The sequence below is a fragment of the Semicossyphus pulcher genome, unplaced genomic scaffold (assembly GCF_022749685.1).
Source record: "Semicossyphus pulcher isolate SPU_LCO1_2020_fin unplaced genomic scaffold, fSemPul1.0.p SCAF_16, whole genome shotgun sequence".
NCBI classification, from domain to species: Eukaryota; Metazoa; Chordata; class Actinopteri; order Labriformes; family Labridae; genus Semicossyphus; species Semicossyphus pulcher.
In genome coordinates, this window is record NW_027211670.1 from 17,080,308 (window position 1) to 17,100,236 (window position 19,929).

General features: G+C 43.0%; 2 protein-coding genes across 2 annotated transcripts in view; both read right to left on the minus strand.

Moving 5' to 3' along the window:
- Positions 1-2,882: 2,882 nt before the first annotated feature.
- ppifb (peptidylprolyl isomerase Fb) lies at positions 2,883-7,336 on the minus strand. The gene is made up of 6 exons (XM_069664045.1): positions 7,099-7,336; positions 6,830-6,860; positions 5,732-5,820; positions 5,438-5,534; positions 4,763-4,838; positions 2,883-3,356 (listed from the first exon to the last, which is right to left on the minus strand). The coding sequence occupies exons 1-6, from the start codon at positions 7,249-7,251 to the stop codon at positions 3,221-3,223; spliced, it is 582 nt and encodes a 193-aa protein (XP_069520146.1). The 5' UTR covers positions 7,252-7,336; the 3' UTR covers positions 2,883-3,220.
- Positions 7,337-8,538: 1,202 nt separating this feature from the next.
- Positions 8,539-19,929, minus strand: part of LOC138593564 (zinc finger MIZ domain-containing protein 1-like) — a 132,538-nt gene continuing 121,147 nt past the window's right edge. The window contains exons 6-23 of the mRNA XM_069664635.1: positions 18,297-18,432; positions 17,809-17,923; positions 17,478-17,695; positions 16,946-17,147; positions 16,263-16,538; positions 15,995-16,177; positions 15,815-15,892; positions 15,558-15,726; positions 15,335-15,476; positions 13,999-14,209; positions 13,755-13,860; positions 13,509-13,669; positions 13,351-13,418; positions 13,173-13,241; positions 12,837-13,078; positions 12,589-12,752; positions 11,415-11,693; positions 8,539-11,327 (exon numbers count right to left, since the gene is read on the minus strand). Coding sequence (XP_069520736.1) covers positions 11,220-11,327; positions 11,415-11,693; positions 12,589-12,752; positions 12,837-13,078; positions 13,173-13,241; positions 13,351-13,418; positions 13,509-13,669; positions 13,755-13,860; positions 13,999-14,209; positions 15,335-15,476; positions 15,558-15,726; positions 15,815-15,892; positions 15,995-16,177; positions 16,263-16,538; positions 16,946-17,147; positions 17,478-17,695; positions 17,809-17,923; positions 18,297-18,432 — 2,927 coding nt within the window. The 3' untranslated portion in view covers positions 8,539-11,219. The remainder of the gene's footprint in view (positions 11,328-11,414; positions 11,694-12,588; positions 12,753-12,836; positions 13,079-13,172; positions 13,242-13,350; positions 13,419-13,508; positions 13,670-13,754; positions 13,861-13,998; positions 14,210-15,334; positions 15,477-15,557; positions 15,727-15,814; positions 15,893-15,994; positions 16,178-16,262; positions 16,539-16,945; positions 17,148-17,477; positions 17,696-17,808; positions 17,924-18,296; positions 18,433-19,929) is intronic.

Consider the following 19,929-nt stretch of genomic DNA (forward strand, 5'->3'; position numbering starts at 1 on the left):
TCAGCGTGTCGTTTGATTTTTCTACTCTGGTTTTTTGTCTCAATAAAAGTATAAAGATGATGTTTCTTAAAGGAGCAGTTCGCCCCTGAAAAAAGCCACTGTCGGTCAAAGCTGGTGTTCTCTGTCATTGATAGAAGCAATAATATTTGAAATTGGCGCCATAGCTGTGGAGAAAGTTGTACAAACAGCTCGCCCATTCTACATTCCTACAACACCCAGCATGCACTGCGCCCCTCCCTCTGAAAGGAACGGCCCAGCGAGAGACGCTGGAGTGAAATACTACTGTTTTCGCCGCAGACAATGTCTGGTACAGAATCTGAAATACGATGAGAATATACCGCTGGATCGTCTAAAAACTCTTCAGGTCTGCAGTCTACGTTTCAAACCTGACGATTTTGAACGTGACATGACATCGGAGGCGGGCGTCCTAGATGAGGAAGTGTAGTTTAGCGAGCTCCCTGGCCTCTGCCATATGAGGTTTTTCAGGGCTCATTGGAGAAGCAGATAGCGTCCTCCAAAGGCATAGAGCGAAATCTCTTCTTTTTTTTTTTTACCATAATGGCATTAGCTCCCCATAATAGCATGATAGGACTGAGGTTGAAGATCGGCAAACTGGCCCTTAAAATCCATATTGCTGTAGGGATGTGGTGTGGGGATGTGAGGGTTCACACAGGACTGTATGGATGATAAACCCAACATCTCTCAACATGACCCGATCCAGATGTTACACATATTTACCTCCCCTCAACATAAATCTCGATCTCTCGATATTTTCTGAACATCTGGTGAAGCAAAATCAGATTTGACTCACAGAGGTGAAAATATGTGATACTGTAATTCTTCTGGACAGACCTGAGCAGAGTAAATACTTCGATCCTTGCTCAACTGAGGCTGATGAGGAAAACAGAAGAGAGCAGGGAGAGTGACACAACACTGATGTCATTCAGCAGCTGGTGATAAAACATCGGTCTTCCCCTAATAAACGGACACACCTTATCGTGGGCCATGTATCGTGCATCGTAAAACAAGTTACCCTGCGACTCCCATCCTTAAGAATGAGGTAATAGATTACTCCCAGACAACCTGTGAAAGATCAGAGAGTTCACGCGAAGATGACTGCATTGATGAGGATGTTTCACCACTATTTTGAGAGCAGTGTCATCGTAAACGGATGGATAGATACTTTACTGATCCCGAGGGAAGTTTAGGAACAAACACGAAACAGACGGAGCTACTGGAGAGGCTGCCGCTCACGTCGGCGCCGAGAGAAGAGGGTGAATAACTCACTGAATGGTTCCCCCGTGGAATCTGGTTTACTCCAGGGATGCATCATCTCTTCTTGATTGCCATTGACGGGACCATGCAAAAGACAACCTCAGACAATCTCAGAGGCATCCAGTGGACTCTCCAGCTAGAAGACTTTGATGCTCATGACCTTTCTGTTCTATCCAAAAATCATACTCGTCTGCAAGAGAAGACGGAACAGAAGGGTCTGAACATTAATATTTAAAGACCCGAGTGATGCACCAATCACTGTGGACAGTCACCCTCTAGATTATGTGGCGTTTACATATCAGGGAAGACTCCTCAGTAAGGTCTGGCATTGTGGTGCTAGAAATCAAACATCGACGCCTCCGATGGCTTGAACATGTCCTCATAATGGACCAGGGCCGCGATCCTAAAGTAGCCTTGAGATGGAGTCCACCTGGGAAGAGACAACCTGGCGGAGAGCTGATCTCGGACATGAAAGCAGCAAACCGAACGAGGCACAACATGCTGCACAGGAGAGGACCAGATGGAGGCAGATAGTCGCAGCCTTATGATCCACAGGGAATGAAGTAAAGGTGCTTATCGACAGCAGGAACTTTCCCCAGGAACTAGGAACCTATTCCGTAACAGGGGGGAAGGACTTTCCAAATGGCCCGGAACTTTCAGGGCGTGGCCTGCAGTGCTGATCGTTTCTGATTGGTCAAGTACTCGCAGTGTTTATTTCACCCTGCAATGTTTAAAAGACTGCAGCTGTAGGCTCACTGTTATTATCCTGCTACTGCCCGAGATTTTGAAGATGGAATCAGCAAAAGCCAAAGATAGATGGACTGACGAGGAGGTGCAGGCGCTGCTCAGTATTTTTGCTGAAGACGACATCCAGCGGGAACTGGAAACGGTGACCCGCAACAAAAACGTTTTACGCCAGAATAGCTCTACGGTTGTCAGAGCTCAACATTATCCACACTTCAAAACAAGTTCGAGAGAAGCTGAAGAAGTTGAAGCAGGACTATAAGAAGATAAAGGACAGGAGAGGGACGCCAGCTTCCTCGAGGCACTGGGAGAGATGGAAGGAGCAAACCGGGCAGTTTTGCAGCAGGCAAACAAGCAGCGTGAACGCTACATGCAGCTCCTCCTGGATGGAGGACATGAAGCTAAGAAGACAGAAACTCGCATTCGTCCAGGTGGAGGCAGACTAGACTAGACTTTAGACCAGACTACTACAGAGGGAGTTTCAAACAGGCATTTTGAGTGTTCTTGGCCTTAAGTAAGGTTAAGTTTATACAGGCACAGAAGAAGGCACTTCTAAATCGGCGTCACTTTCAAAACAAAGAAGCTCGGTCGAATTTTTCTATGTCGTCGATGGTAGAGACCAAAAACAGAGCTAAAAGAGCGTTGACATTGGACTGAAGTTATTCACTCCAATTATTATGTTGCTTGGTAACGGCTGGGTATGTAAAACTGGAAGCTAACATATCTTTAAAAGTTGATGAAACTATGTTTCCACTGCTCCAAGTCACCGAAATATGAGTTATTAGAGGTCTAAAGGATTCCTTTAATACTTTAAAATCTAAATTCATAAAAGTATGAGAACATAGCAAGAAGCTGCTCAGGGATTTAGAAAAAAATGACTTTATTTTTGGCAAATAAACGCCCATTTTCCAAACAACTTACAGTGTATGTTAATGAATTATAGCTCTCAGAACCCGTAATTTCCTATTCTATGATACAAGTTCACATTTTATAGCATGACACAGTTAAGTGCATTAGTTGAGAGAACCTGGAGAAAGACCAACACAGAACGTAAGTACCAAAATATCACCTGTGATATAATCGACTGTCGGTAAATAGAGGTAGCACTCCATGACTGAAGAAAGAGCCTCTTTCTCTCAGGCGCTCACGTTTAAACTACAGCAGACAGAGACTACGACCGCGTCCGCTGCTCACATGGAGCCTACTTGAGCTCTCCGCAGTCTGTGATAGTGATCCTCTTGGCGGTGCGCCCGGTCCGTGAACCGAAAGACTCCACTTTCTTGACCACGTCCATTCCCTCCTTCACGCTGCCAAAGACAACATGTCTGCCATCCAGCCTAAAAGAAGAGAGAGGAGGTTTGTTATCTCTGCACCCGGACAGCCAGACAATCCATGATGCACCCGGCTGAGTTCGACTCAGTTTTTTATCGAGTGACGCCATTATTTCTGCAACCATATTCAGCTATTTTAAGCAAGCAAAACAATAGAGAACCTTTAGTCCCAGCAGGGTGTGAAGAAACCTCTGAGGCAGCTTTTTAATAATATCTTGACACATAAATCCTGATTTTAAAAAGCTATGATAACAGAAGCCCTCCACAGGTGGCAGAGTCTTATGGTTGGAAGGTTTACAAAGCGTTTCAATGGGATGGAAACTCTGGGACAAATGAAATGTTTTTAAAAGGGAGTGTATTTATTAAAAAACCCTTTATGCAGCTGCAGTGAGAGAGAGAGCGCTCTAGCACACTACAGTTGCTTGCTGATGCCTTTATTGTGTAGATACTGGCTGGGATTTTTGGGTGTGTTTGTCATGATTAAAAATATTCAAACAGGCAACAATACAAAACCTAAAAAAATGCAGAATTATACAAGAGTAGCAACTCCACGAGAATCGCTAAATGTCTGCAGTGTACAATATTTGCACTGCCACCACAAATATTTCACATATCTAGCATTTAATTGAACCCTTGAAAATGTGAGCTTTATAAGGGCCAGTCCTATTTCTCTCTGTGCCTTTGGAGGACGCTATCCGCTTCTCCAATGGGACCTGGAAAACCTTGGTCAGACTATGTAAAACGCGCCATCTGGCGGAGGCCAGGGAGCTTGCTAAACTCTTCCTCAATCTAGGACGCCCGCCTCCGATGTCATGTCTCGTTCAAAATCGCCAGGTTTGAAATGTAGACTGCAGACCTGAAGATTTTATACGATTTTTCGGATTCTGTAGCCTGCCTGTTGCCTGCCTGTTGCCTGCCTGTTGCCTGCAGCGATCAATGTCCTTGACTGGAAAACGGTAGTATTTCACTCCAGCGTCTCTCGCTGGGCCGCTCCTTTCAGAGGAAGGTGCGCAATGCATGCTGGGTGTTGTAGGAATGTCAAATGGGCGAAACCACGAGTGCTTTGTACAACTTTCTCCACAGCTATGGCGCCAATTTCAAATATTATTGCTTCTATCGATTACAGAGAACACCAGCTTTGACTGACAGCAGCTTTTTCAAGGGGCGAACTGCTCCTTTAAAGATGTATGGTGAAACTGACAGTATTACAAGTTGAAAAAAAAGTCTATATTATAATTCTGAAGGCTTTAGGTTGAGTACTGAAGCATCTGTTTTTGTCCAGTTTAGTTGCTCAGGGGTCTGTACAGATGTCTTTACAGGTAGGTAAGTAACAGGAGTTACATGAGGCCAGTCATAGTGAAATGTAACCACAGCAGCATCACCCCTCAGAATGTGCGCGTGTCAGCACGTACCAGTCTGTTTTACTGGTGCAGATGAAGAACTGGGATCCGTTGGTGTTGGGTCCAGCGTTGGCCATCGACAGGATACCTGAAATGCAGCATTTAAAGAGCAATTATTTCACTCCCTTTGCACTGCACAGTAGGAAAAGCACAGGTGGAAATAAATGGGTCCTGACACAGCTCCACTGTTACGTTTCACTGGAACTAATCATATAAGAAAGCCACTGTTAATGTAATCTTATCCTAACACATGTGCTTCTCTTACTATCAGCATATTCATTTATAAGGATTCATTAAAGTGTAATGCTGCCACCTGGTGGTAAAAATAAGTAAGACAAGCCATGTTGCAATAAAGAACAATATGTTCTGTTTAACAGGGAAGCGACTATAACAATAACTTGTCAACATTCAAGCTAAAGTACATCAAATATTTAGTCAGTTTGTCGATTCTTCTTCATTTTGGCTCAATTCTTAAATCTGTATCAGCCTGGTTTAATAAAGTCTGCCTGGCAAACAAAAGCTTTTCCATCTGCTTGGAATACTGAACATTCTCAAGTGTGGTGCGTCATGCGTTTGCACTGCCCTGCGTCGTTTCACACTGTCCTGAGTGTCCCACTGTGCTGCACTTCTCATCATCTGCAGTGATGTATAAGCAGACTGCCTTGATAGTTTGTACGGGATGATTACCAGGTCCGGTGTGCTTCAGTTTGAAGTTCTCATCCGGAAACTTCCATCCATAGATCGACTTCCCTCCAGTTCCATTGTGGTTGGTGAAGTCTCCACCCTGAACAACACACACACACACACACACACACACACACACACACACACACACACACACACACACACACACACACACACACACACACACACACACACACACACACACACACACACACACACACACCACTGTAAATACACGGTTTACAATAACGCTTGATGACAAAAGCAAACAAAAGAAGAAAGGAGAAAAAAGCCTACCTGGCACATGAACTGAGGGATCACCCTGTGGAAAACTGATCCTTTATAACCAATGCCATGTTCCCCTGTGCACAGCGCTCTGAAGTTCTCTACAGGAAGATTCAATATCACATTTTTACACTGGTTTTTACAAATAGTATGCAGGAACAACAAGGTATCACAGCAAAATGAGAGAAATAAAGAACTCCCTGAATATGACCAACAAATCTATCCTGGTAGTCCCACGTTTCTTTCTTTTCTTTTTATGGCTTTGCATCTTTGGTCAATGACAAACCTCATAAACTAATTGGTCCGTCAAAGAAAGCAGAGTCTGTTTACTTGAAGAAAGCCTTTCTTAAATGATAACTTTAGTCCCTAAGAGCAGTAAGACTTCTTGCTTAAGTCATGCTCTTGTTTGAAGCAGCCACTTAATCTCAGATGAAAACCCCTGAGGTCTGAAATGATTACGTTCTGGTTTTAACGTGAATCCATTTGGTGGTGCCTGATATTAACACTTATATATTTTACTTGAGTAGCAATGAACTTTGTGAAAAACATTACATTAAAGTAAAAGTACTTATTGTGCAGTAAAGTGTGCCCAGTCAAATGTCTGTTACTTTATATATGATGTTATTGGGTTAATATTACTTCTGTATTAAGTTATACTTGTGCTGCTTTGTGTAAGTCTACTGTGACTGCAAACAAGCTACTTTGTATAATGTACATTAATCTGGATGTTTCCATTTATCAAGCAATCTGGTGAAATATGAGTTTTTGAACTGTCACTATAATGGCCAGTTATTACTCTCAACAAAGTCCGTTTCTGTAACGTTAGTGTTCAGATTAGAACACCTGCTGCAGAGTGATACATATAGCTAGTTAAAATTCCCAGTGCTGTTATACTCTTTATCAGCACTCCAATCAGATCACTTGGTTGAAAGTAACTGGTATATAAATTGTTGTAATGAACAGGGAGAGTAGAGCAAATTTTTTATCTAAAAAGTACATCAAAATTGTACTTAAGAACAGTACTTGAGTACATTTCAATATATGCATTGCTCTACAAGACGTTTATGAAATAAAATTATTTACAGATGATATGAAATGGTCATTGCTTACCTGCAGTTTTTGGCACGACTTCAGCGTTAAGCTGCAGAAGAGAAATGAAATGCCTCAGGGGTCAAACAAGAGATAACAGGTAACAGGTTGTTATTCAGAAAACTGTGACTTAAACGGCTTCCAGTTCATTTCACTAGAACAACACAGCGCATTGTTTTTTTTCTTTGTTCTTTTTAAGAAATATATCTGCATTTACTTCATATTTAGTCAAAAGCAACCATAATGAAATTGAAAGCAAAAGCCATGTAAGTTCTTTAGTATATTCTCACCTCAAAGGTTACCCTGCCGAGAGGCTGGCTGTCTGCAGCAATGTCAAAGTAAACCGTCGGGTTGTTGTTCGCGGCTGCCGGGCCGCTGCTGTACATGCGCGCGGCGGTAAACGCCAGAGAACATAACTTTGTCCTGTTTGATAAGATCAACATTTTGAAAACTGACGCGGCTCAGTGTATCCCTCAACAGCAGGTGAGTAATGGGGAAAAGTCACGCTCACACGCAAGGAGAGCCGGAAGTTTTTCTTACATAACCGGAAGTACTTTCCTCTCCAGATTCTCGCGAGATTAAACGCGATTATGCACTGTAGGTTGAACACAGAGCTCTTTAAAGGGCTCTGGTTACAAATCTGTTGTTTTCAGCACAAAAGTATGCTTTTACAAACTTTTAATACCGTCTATTAATACGTATTAATATATTATAAGAGAATTTGAGATTGAAAGTCAATCCTTTTGCATTTATATTGTTATTAAAGAAGTTTGTTCTAATGTAATAATGTTAAAACAAGGTTATTTAGGGTGGGTGACGTCAATCCCCATGCAGGTGTCATCCATCTGCCTAGCTTTATAATCATAGAGGAGGAATTTATTTTCTCACCTCTTATCTTTTTAATTTCTGCTTTCATTTCCTTCTTCACAGGTTGCATAATAACCACTCAACTCCTCAATGTCATTCCTCTGAGCCAGTTTGCAAACCTTAACTCCCTCATTGTGTTGTGTTAATTAATGTCGACTCGAATCATTTCCGCATAATGTCAAGCTGACCTTAAGCAGTATAATCAAAATTAGAAACCCATGATTTACACCTTCTGCTTGGATAAACAGCCTGTGGGAGGTTCTTTCTCGTCGCTACGACGTCAGTGCACAAAAGACAAGATGACAGCGACATACAGGTATCATCTGAATACATATTTATTAGATAAATATTAGGTTGTCACATCATCTAACTACATACAGTTCTGCAAGACTAAAAATCACAATTAGTTCCTTTATTTTCTGACCAGTTTAGAATATGAAATGATTGTACATACAATGTACACAATAGAGACAATGGCCACATTGCATGAATCACCGTAGATTGTATCATTTTTCAAACTGCTCATGATATCAAAAATTGTACAAACTATGGATTCGGTTACAATCTTCTGGACCCGTCGCCCCCTCCCTCCCTCCCTCCCTCCCGCCTCCACGCTTCCAACCCTGCAAACGTTTTCTTTGTAACCTTTTTTTTTTCCTTTTTTTTAGCTTTAGCACCTCGGAGTATGCAGGTGACAGACTAGAACACTTAAGCTAAATATTACATGTAAAACATAGCTGTCCCAGTTCCCCTAACGAAAGAGGTGAAAGTATATTACAGAGGGGGGGGAACGACGAAATGCGGAGAGATACCCACAGACGCTAACTAACAAGTTTCATTCTCCATATTCAGCCACTTCCAGGTGAGGGGTTGCAAGCTTTTTATTATTCTGAAGAAACAATGCACATTCCCAGGGAAAATGAATACATTTCTGTTCACATGTCTCTATATTCATTTACATATATACAGGCATCCTTGGGACGTTTGATCTAGCCTCGCCTTTGACATCCTTTCCAGGCCAGAGTGATGAACGTGCCCTTCCTCTCTGTGTTTTTTTTTAAAGTTTTATTTTCCTTTTCTTAAAACATCTTCCCCCACAGAAATGGCCCTTTGTTGTGATTGTGCAACTACAAATTTGGGGTGCTGCCTTTTACACCAAATGTTCTGGCTTTAACGTGAGAACAGAATACGAAATGACAGACTCACACCGGATTGATTCAACTCAAGACAGGAATTAAATGTGGCAGTGTATCGTTTGAAGAGGGGTTACTTGATTTGATGTCTCTTTGTGACATAAATATGAAACAACATGTCAGTGAGCTGAACTGGAACAAATAATATTTCTTAAATGTACATTTATATAAAATAAACCCGGGCGGTAAAATCAGCACAATGCTACAGTCGAAAGAAATTGGATTTCTAGCCTTACAGATTAATAAGAAAAAAAACAGTACAAAATAATTTACCAAAAAAACAAAAAGGGGATAAAAATGTATATGGTCTCGTGCTTTTAAAAAAGCATCATTTTCTATAACAAAAATATAAACAATATCATGGATTTCTTTAAAATATGCTTGTGATATATCTTTAAAATACCACCGTGTATTGACATTTAGCAACAATGATATTCACATAGCTCACTTGTTACACTGAAAGCCAGCTGATACCACATCTTTTAAAACCGTCACTGATAAAATGTTAACATAATTAGACAACATTGATCGTTTCCAAACATCCGAGCGCAAGAGAAAATATTGCTTGAGAACTGAAAAATGACGCTACACAATCACCTTGAGCTGAAACAGGAAGTGGGTAAGAGGGTGGGCTTATAAAAATGCGAACACCTGTCTGGAAACGACAGAGTGCGAAGACAGAGTGCGGCGGGAGGAAGGTGACGAGAAAGCACGGACGACCCGCGGGGAAATAGCTTATGAGACGTTTGGACTGGCTTCCCAGCTGGTTACAAACAAAGTCAGTGGTTAGATGGGAGTTATTTCGGGAGCGTAACGTGGCGGTTAGGTCGGACGACTAATGATCAACGAACGAACATTATCGAGATGATACAAAAATATTCACAATGATATTTACAGTACAATAGCATTTCTTAAAAAATAATACATTTGCATACTGAACAGCACTCTTCTCAAAAAAAACAAACGTGGCAAAAAGTCTGCACCAATACTGCTCTAAAAAAAACACTTCTTTTTGAACAGCAGTGATGGATAAACTGTATTTGTCCTCCCCTAATATCTTTGAAATCCATGCATCCTCCAAACACACACACACACACACACGCACACACTCAAACAAACACAAACATCTCCATTCTCATCCCTCTGACTTTGGTGAGCAGTTTCCCAAAAGAATCACGGATATTTTAATTATGCAGCAACAAAAACACAAACAAACATAACACATTATATCCGGCAAATACATGAGAAACGTATCGCCGACATCAGCATTATCCCTTCAATGTTAGTGTTAAATAAATCATACTAAATCAAAAAACGTACAAACAAAAAGAGCCATGGAAACAGCAACTGATAAAAACCACACTATCTTTTTTTTTTAACCACTTGGAACAGCACTAGACGAGGGCTTGGCACACATGCACTTTGTAGACTACGTAGAACAGCACATCATTTAACAGGGAGAGAGATGCAGACGGCGTGGAAGGAGTCGTAGCAGGAAGCAGTGAACGCAGCAGGATAGTTACAGGAACTCCAATCGCTCATATTGTACCTTTCGTTAAAGTCGCTCCTCTGTTCAGGAGGATGATTACAATATGTAGAAGTGCAGGTTTGTAATAAAAATGTTTTTTAAATGGGGCCAAAATGTTCCCTGTTCTGCCTGTCGGCTTTTAGGGAGTTGTTTTTTTTTGACAAAAATATGTTTGTATTAAATTGTGGAAAAATTGGAAGCCAATCATTCCCAAAAATCTTTTTAAAATGTTGCCAAAATTTAAAAAACTTTTATCAAGGACAGTAATTCATCTTTAATTCAGTTTTTTTTTGCATTGCCAGAATCTCTTGTGCTTTTAAATGACGTGTGGTGGACAGAAAACAGTGCGACTAACCAGACCAGTCGGGGAATGGAGCTGTGACACCAGGAAGCTGTGGCCTCTCAGATTGGAATAACAACATGGACGTAACACACACTGGCCAGATAGCGCAGGTTTTTTTTTTCAGTTATTTTCTGTTTTTTTTATACAGTGAATTCCTTTTTCTCTCAAAAGGAAAAACAAACATGAATAAAAAAATGCTACAACACGTTCCTAATGTGCACACGTACACCTGTGTGTAAAAAAATCAACTGAGTATAGCTGCACAGTTCAAAAGGATCGCCCCGGAGGGAGTGAGTGGGCGGGGCTACGACCTCGGCGCATCCCCGTCGTGTCTTTGAGTTTTTACCTCTTTCAGTCAATCTGCGCTGGCCAATGAAAACTGTACAAGAGGAAGAAGAGAAAGGGAGTGCATCTTTGTGTTTATCAAGTACTGAGCGACCAAACTGCAGCAGTCAGAAAAGTTTATGTGTCTGATTTGCATCAGTTGTTCTCGAAGAGCGATAGAAGGTCGTCGTTGCTATTGCTGGGGAGGTCCGGTGGGTCCAGGTACGACAACAGCTCGTCCGGGTTAGCGAGCTCTGGAAGAAGCTGTAAGAGGAAAAAAAAAATCATCAGGCATTCAAGTAAACAATTAATACCTGGCTGTGAATATTTCTGATTTATGTCGACACTCACGTCTAAAGATGGCTCCGGCATGTCCGACCCTGCTTGGCTGTCCAAACTGCTGGAGGGGTTAAAGGCCAGGTCGCTGTGAGGATGGTTGTTGGGGCCGGGCTGCTGCTGCTGTTGTTGTTGTTGTTGCTGCTGTTGCTGAGGAGGCGGAGCTTGTCGAGATGGTTGAGGAGGCCCGCTGTGGTGTAGCTGCTGCCCTGATTGGCTCCCAGGGTGAGGAGATGCGTGTAAGCTCTGCTGTAACGGACCGTGCGACTGGTCGTTTCCGGCAGAGTGAGGTATCTGTAGAGAGAGGGGGGAATATCAGAATATTGTTTTGATTGATAGATTATTCCTTCAGTTATTTTTATGATTTATCAGTGAATCATTAAATCTAAAAACTGACAGAAAAAAGTGAAAACAGAAATTTACTTCTATATTTTTCCTTTTTTTGTGATTGAATTCAAAACAGACTCCTTAGCGTTAGCTTAGTATAATGAACTTTTTTTTGTTGCTTTACTTCTTTAATTTCTTGCCAAGAAAAAGCTGAGAACATTAAGACAACTCTAACGACATTATGGTAAAAAGTTAAGCTGGAGCAAGCTGCCAGTTAGCCTAGCTAAACAGCTAGCCTAGCTCTCTGAAGCAGTGTCAGGAAACCATTGGAGACGGCAGGAAGCTACTGGTCCAAGACAAGAAATAGACCGGTAAGTATTCCCCCCTAAACACTGAATTTGTTACACAAACAAGATATGACATAGTTTGCAGTAGAGGTACTTGTAGGCAGATTTAGTTACCTTTGGTTTCATAGAACCAGGCTAGCTAGCAGTCTTTGTTAAGCTAACCAGTTGCTTGCCCCAGCTACCTGTTTTTCTAACCGATATGAGAGAGTGGAGTCTTCTGATCTTAATTTTGAGAGGAATGTGAACAAGTTAATTTTCTAAAATGTTAAAGTGTTAATTTATTTCCCTTTTCAGTCATTGAAAGGAAAAGTAAGCTGAAAAATAAGTCTTTGCTCTCAGATTTCTCAGTATACCCACGAAATCTGATCTTATGTGGTTTAAAGATTACAATAAAGTTAAATACTAGAAATCATTACACACATTAAAACAAATATAATGATTGCTTTAGAATGGGATTTGGTAAAAAAGACAAAACAAAGAGAGGCATCAATGATCTAAACGGCGGGAGAACTCACTGAGTCAGGCATGTTGTGGGAGAGGGGCTTGTCTTGGGTCATCAGGCTGTTGGGCATGTCAGGTGGGTGGGACAGCTGGGGGCCGTGCATGAAATCGTTCATCGACGTACCACCGGGGGTGCCGTGAGGGAAGTCAAAGTTCCCGTGCCCCTGGTAACTGTTGCCTGGCGCACAAAATACATACATTAAATATACGAGCACATTTCTTACAGCTATGTTTACTTCAGGATTGCATGTTCGTGTCCTACCTTGGCTGCCGTATTCGCTGTTGTTGCCCCCTTGCTGAGATAGTAACGGGTACGGTGAGGGTCCGGGGCCGAGCTGGGCTATCATCTCCATCACATTGGGCATGATCATCTGGCTGGGACTCATCGTCTTAAACCTCTTGGCCAGCGGTCCATCTGGATCCTCCTTGATGTGGATTTCAGATTTGATCGCCACCGGCCGCCAGCTACATGTCGGGTCGATGGTCACCTCCTCAAACTCCGAGCTGGTGGAACAATGAGGAAATCAAATCATTAAAATACAAGTAAATAAAGAGAAATAATGTGTGATTGAAAACATTGTCTTTTGGATGAGCGTACTTTTGAATGGCATTCAAGATTCCCCACATGTACTGGTCCACTTCAAGTCCCTCTAACAACGCTGTTTTACTGCGGAGAGGAGATAAACAGGGCTTAAAATGCTGAGAGAGACAACAACATACATTACAGTTAAAACTACAGACAGGGAAGGTTTCAAATGTAAGTTGTATAAACGTACTTGCATACAGGACATCGCCATGTTCCCCGCTCACAGTTCAGTTGTAAATATGATTCCAAATCGAAACACTGCAAGAGCAGAAAAAAAAATGTTATCTTCTTCCCTTAAGGCATCAGATTTATGACTTTCAGTGAGGTATTTATCCCTGCAGGGCTTACCTGTACGTGTTTGCAGTCGTGCCCTCTCGCTGGAAGCTGTATTCGCCGGAAGGTGATCGGACATTTCAGGGACACCTTAATGGCCGTCTGCTCTACGCCGTCCTCCCCGTTGAGCGTCGTGTTGCCCGATGACGCTGCTACGCTGCTGAAGTTTCTCTTAACTGTGATGCAGAGGGAAAGAAAGTGTGTAAGCTAGGTCAGGAAATCACGGCGCAAAATGGGACTTTTGTTGTTTTATTATTGTACCTTTGGTGATGCAGTGTTCTGCAGGAAGAAGCCGCTTCTTTAGTAAGCCCTGGAGCACGGAGCGGACTGAGGGCCTGTGGACCAGCTGCAGCACAAACAAGTGCGACTGCAGGAGGAAACAACGCTGTCATTATCGCATCCTCAGAACCATCTTCAAGTAGATTTTTTATAACCAACATGTATTTTTTTGTGTCTTGATATGTATAAACTGCTTTTCTTTAGTTCTGTGGACTGGTCTACTCACACAGCAGCAGGCAGTGACTGTGATCTGTATTGTGTTTCTTCCCGGCTGGCAGACGTGTTTCAAGTGCAGGGGTTTGTGGGAGGTCTTGTTGTCGCCCCGCTCGATGGTGAGCGGCGTGGCGTTTACGCTGACTTGGACCGACGCCGGCCAGTTGGTGTTCATCTGACGGTCTTCATGGTGGTAGCACTTGAACTGCAATTCCAGGTCCGATCTGCAGAAATATAAAGTGGTTAGTGTCATGTAACATCTTGTCAGACTTAAAAGAAAAAACTTTTATTTAAAGGAGAAATTCGCCCCTGGAAAAAGCTGCTGTCAGTGAAAGCTGGTGTTCTCTGTAATTGATAGAAGTGATAATATTTGAAATTGGCGCCATAGCTGTGGAGAAAGGTGCACAAACAGCTCGTGGTTTCGCCCATTCTACATTCCTACAACACCCAGCGTGCATTGCACCCCTCCCTCTGAAAGGAACAGCCCAGTGAGAGACGCTTGAGGGAAATACTACTGTTTCGCTGCAGACAATGGCTCAGAGCGGTACAGAATCCGAAATACGACGAGAATATACAGGTGGATCGTCTGAAAAATCTTTGGTTTTGCAGTCTACATTTTAAACCTGACCATTTTGAACGAGACACGACATCGGAGGCGGGCATCCTAGATTGAGGAAGTGTAGTTTTGCGAGCTCCCTGGCCTCCACCATGCAGATGACGCCTATTATGTAGGTTTTCCAGGGCCCATTGGAGATAGTGTCCTCAAAAGGCACAGAGCGAAACTGCATTTTTTTCCCTACCATAATGGCACTCCCCATGATAGCACGATAGGACTGAGGTTGAAAATCGTCGAACTGGCCCTTTAACACTGAAACAAAAAGACCACCATCTGGTGATGCAGGAAAGATCTGGATGTGACTTCTTCTCAGGAGGGGAGTAAAGGGTATTACAATAACATAAATCAGAGAAAATGACTGCATTAGTGACCTTCTCCAAGTAAGCTGGCAATAGTGGTGGTTAACTTTGTTCTTTTATAATTTTAGCTGCAGGAAGTATGACTGCACAACCTTTTCAATCTGCTTGCCAAAGGTTAAGAGGAATTGAAGAATACCCATTGGTGCCTGACTACAGGAGTCTTATGTGAAGCTTAATTTCCCTGTCGACCATGAATCAAATGACCGGAGAGACAAAAGAACAATGACGGACTTTAAATAAAATTAATTGAAAGTAGGTTCGAACTGTAGGGTTAACTGGGCTTTAAACTGATGTATAGTCAGGTGTCGTCTGCATAATGCCGTACAAGTTGACTTTTACTGGAGAATTCTCATATATTCAAAAACCCGTCTTACCTCCACATGAGCGTCTGGTGTACAGAGGGCCGTAAGTGGAAGACGTGGTTGCTGACGGCCAGGTTATGCTCTAACCTGAAGGGCTCTAGGACTACGCCGTCTCGCACCGGGAACGTCAGCCGCAGCTCCTCGTTGTGGTTGGCTAAATGGTTGATGAAGATCAATGATCAGAATAATTTTTTAAAGCAATATTTAACTGTTGAGGTTTCTTCCAGTTACTGACCTGGAGGTGGAGGGAGAGCGGTTATATTTGGTTTGATGTCAGGAGGAAAGGGTGGCTTCACGTCCTGGTTTGGCGACAGGTATGGAGGGATGTTACTTCCTGGGGTCATTGGAGGGGTGGGGTTGCCTGGCACTGGGGAGTGAGGGTAGTTGCCCACCGGTCTGGGCGGCTATATTGGAAACAATCGATTAGTAAATCCAATATGAAAGCACTATAAACAGCCAAATCAAGAATATGATTGGACAAATTGGACTTACCCCATTCATATTGCCCTGGCTGTACTGATACCCGCTCCCAGAGAAGTTATTTGTTTGGCCGTTAAAAGGTGGCTCTTGCTGTAATTTGATAAAACAAATCCAAAGTTAGTTTGAGTTCTTTTATGTCTACAAAAAAATTCCTGACAGCATGATACAGTTTTTAGGACATAGCAGAATTACCTTATAGAACTGTCCCATGGCACCACTGGGTGGAGGGTATTGGCCCTGCAGCTGCTGTCCTGGCATCCTCTGGCCGGGGTAGTTCGGGGATGGCAGCGGCCTGGAGGGGTTTGGAGTGGGGTACTGCCCCTGCTGGGTGGGGAACTGGTTGTTTGGTCCATACTGCTGCCCACCATAGTTTGGCTGTGGACATGATTACTTACATTCAGCAAACAGAAAGCAAAAAACGAAACTCAAAGTCTAAAGCTTTGAATATACAGCCACTCACCTCCCCAGGGTACGGTCTTTTCATGCCCTGCATACCCATGCCCTGAGGCCGGGGTCCTGCATAGCCTTGCTGGGGCATCCTTTGGCCGTGTGCTCCGAAAGGTCCCATGCCTTGGCCTCTGGGCTGGTTCATTCCCATGGGGGGCCCACTCATGTTGGACGCATTCATGCCTGTGCCCATGTTCCCGGGGAGGGATGGAGGGCCGCGGGGTCCCGGCTGGTTCATGAACTGGCTGTTGTACGCCTGGTTTGGTCCCATCTGGAAAGAGGAACTCATCTGGAAGACAAAATGTGTGCGTTTGAGTTAATGTGATGAGTTTAGCAAATGAAATAATTCTATTAGAAATCATAAAAGGCAAAATCTTCTATTTTACAAAGGGCAGAAATGTTCTAACCTCTAAAAAATGTCTGTTGTTCAACTTTTGATTAAACTAAATGTGCTATTTGGCTCAATTACTCCTTCACCTAATTATTCACACTTAACATCGATTTAGCCTTGTTTAACAATAAGCCTTAATCCACCTCTTGCAGCTCCCTGTTCCATTGCTATTTCAAGTATTGAAAAAACAATTTAGTGATATAAAACTGCCTCCAAAGTGCTGCGTGATCTGCATACAAATGCAACCGCTTCCTCTGTAAACCCAGATGTTAACACTCAGACGCTATCGGTTGTCTTATACGTACCGGTCCGTATTGGTTCATGTCCTTGTTCTGGGTTTCCTGCAGGGCAGCTACGGTCGCTGTGGCAGTGGCGGTTGCAGTGGCGGCAGCAGCAGCTACTGCGGCGGCTGCTGCGGCAGCAGCAGGCTGGGTGAAGTCTGAGGGAGGACGGGAGTGAGGAGGGATGCCCATTCCTCCGGGACCAGCGTTGGGCCCTCCAGGGTAACTGCAAGAAAGGGACCAGATGAGGATTTACCTTGGCCCATCATACTGGAGTGATTTTTCATTTGGAGGTTTTTTTATCATTCTAACAACAATTTCTTATCAACTGTCTACTTCTTTCTAAGCTTAATCCAAAAGGCAACTGGACTTTAAGTTCTCGAAGACGTTTCACCTCTCATCCGAAAGGCATGAGTGAAATCAGTTTAGAAATTAAGAAGCCTTTCAGATGAGAGGTGAAACACCTTCAAGAACTTCAAGTCCAGTTGCCTTCTGGATTAATCTTAGAATTACACGACCTGGATGACAGAACCTTCACAGACAACTGTCCACTCACTTGCCACCAAAGCCTCCTCCTCCAGGGTAGTTGGGTCGTCCGTACATGCCCTGCTGCATGTAGCCCTGGTTGGAGTTGCCTTTGTTGGGGAACTGCTGCTGAGGACCAGAGAACTGAGGGGAGTTCATCCCGGGATTGTTACCCGACATACCCGAGCCCATCGGGTTGCCGCCAGGGTTCATGGGATTGTTGCTGTTGGCCATCACATTCCCCAACACCTGTTGGACCAAGTCAAACAGAGAAATAAAGATGTGTAAATGTTGGATAATTCAATTTGAGGACATGAATCTAGCATAATCCAACACTACTCTTGACAGGTACGGGATCTCACCTGGCTTTGCGATGTGTTGGTGACCCCCCAGACCGTCGTCACCACGGACAACGAACCAGGAGGCTGATTGGTGTTTTGTTGCCAGGGAACGGAGTCGTAGGGAAAAGACCCATCTCTACAGAGGACGGAGAAAACACGTCATGTCAGCAAACAAAAATGTGCTATAAACTTGCCCAAGATAAGGTTTTTATTGTTCAGATTTCAAAATAAAAGCCTGTTCTTCCCCTTGAAATGCACACCCACTGTGTTGTAATTATTAACTACATGTACTAGAAGTTGTGAGGTGCTGTTTGTTCCTATTGACTGGGCTACAAGCAGTTAGTCTGGCAGTTTGTCTGGCCACTCATCCATAAGGAACACTGGGCTTCGTGTGGAGAGGAAGGGCTTTCCCCAAGGGCCCGTCGGTCTGTTCACACACAAACACACGTCACACACCACAAATACACCCTCGCACACAAGCCAAAAAGCACAGCCGTGCAGACACTGACCCGTGCGAGAGGCCGGGCTTCATGGAGCTCATGGGGGGCTGCATGGGCACTTTTCCTGGAGGCTCGTTCTGCCTGTTCTTCTGGTGACGGAGGAGGAGGAGGCGTCCCAGCTCCTCACACCACGAGGACAGGAGAGCTGCAGAAAGAGAGAAAGAGAGAGAGAGAGAGAGAGGAGGAAGAGCGTGTGAGTGCTGTGGGACTCCTGTGAGAAATAACTGCAGAGGTTAACAGCTCTGTCCTGCAAGCGCAGCAAAAACCTGCAAAAGCTAATTATGTGAGAGGAGGAGGGCGGACGAAACAACAACAGAAGCTTCGGAGCAGATTTGGACAATAAATTGAAAAGCAATGACTTGAAGAAATTATGCAAAAAAAAAGTTTTAGTGCAAATAATATATTGTAATATGCAAATATTTATGGTCCGATAAAAATAAGAAATGTACCCAGAGGTATTTTAAAAATGTAGAAACCTTTTTTGTAGTTATTTGTGGAGTAAAGTAAGAGCAGTTGTGTCTTTAAATTATTATTTATTTAATACTGTTTAAAGGTCATTTCAATTTTATTCCTCTGGACGAATAAGAACTTTTATTCAGCTTATGGACTGGATTATGTTAATGGACTTTTTTTTGTGAGCTTTTCACATATTCAGAGGAGTGAAAGGACTGCGGAGGTTAAAGGTGCTTCTTTTATTTATGCTAGCAACAACATGCACATCAGCTGCAAGCAGTTTTTGTTGTGGTCATCACCTTTCAACGTTTGGCAAATACATCCCCTTTTATTTACTGGAAAATTATACGGGCTGGAATTTATAGGAGAAGTAGTGAATGCAAAAAGTAAATTGAGACCTTGATGTTGAAAGTGGCGGCAAAGAAGACGAATAAAAGCATCTGCTTTTACATTTTTGCACCACTTTTACCAACTGATTCTTCTCTATGTTATCAGCCCAGTCGTCATTGGTTACGTCTGTAAGGGTCTTTTTTTCCCAGCAGAATTCTGTGTGGTATTTTTCCGTGTATACCGGTGAATTTCTTTCTCAGTAGATTGATAATATCTACAACTTGCGGGTAGACGTTAGCTCAGACTGTAGGGACTGTCGAGTCCTGTTTGTGCATGTGTGTATTTCAGGGTTATGTGTGTGTCGCATGTTTGTAATAATAAAGTGAGAACACTGAATTTCCCCTCGGGGATTAATAACGTACGTCTTCTTCTTCTTTTAATTGTCTTTTTCACTTGTAATATTTCTTATTGTAAAACGTGCGACCGTCTTTTAAACCTGCTTGTGGGATCCACTTGAATGCACCATGTAAAGGTGCGTCTGTCTGTTAGGGTTTCTTTCTTTCTGCTCATTGCTCATGTAAATTGTTTGCAACGAAAAATGTGTCTTTTAAGGGTTAAGCCAGGCTGCTCTAACATGTTGAATACAGCACCAAACGCCCACAGCGCATGCTGCATTATAAGTGGGTTTAAATGCACATACTTTCATTGTTAGAAGCAGCTCCTCTTCCAACAAGCTCTACTAGAGAGATAAATAGAAACTGTCTGACTTTATTTCTAAGAGCAACCACACATTTGGTTTCAGCGGCCTTCTTAAGTATTTCTCACACTGTACCAAAACACAAAAGAGGCACCTTTATGC

What these genes read in the sequence shown, in the direction of transcription:
- ppifb (XM_069664045.1), bottom strand. Translation starts at nt 7,251, where the DNA reads ATGTTGATCTTATCAAACAGGACAAAGTTATGTTCTCTGGCGTTTACC. An exon ending in TCGGCAGGGTAACCTTTGAG is followed by an intron (nt 6,861 to 7,098) that starts GTGAGAATATAC and finishes TCTCTTCTGCAG; the next exon opens with CTTAACGCTGAAGTCGTGCC. An exon ending in AGTCGTGCCAAAAACTGCAG is followed by an intron (nt 5,821 to 6,829) that starts GTAAGCAATGAC and finishes ATCTTCCTGTAG; the next exon opens with AGAACTTCAGAGCGCTGTGC.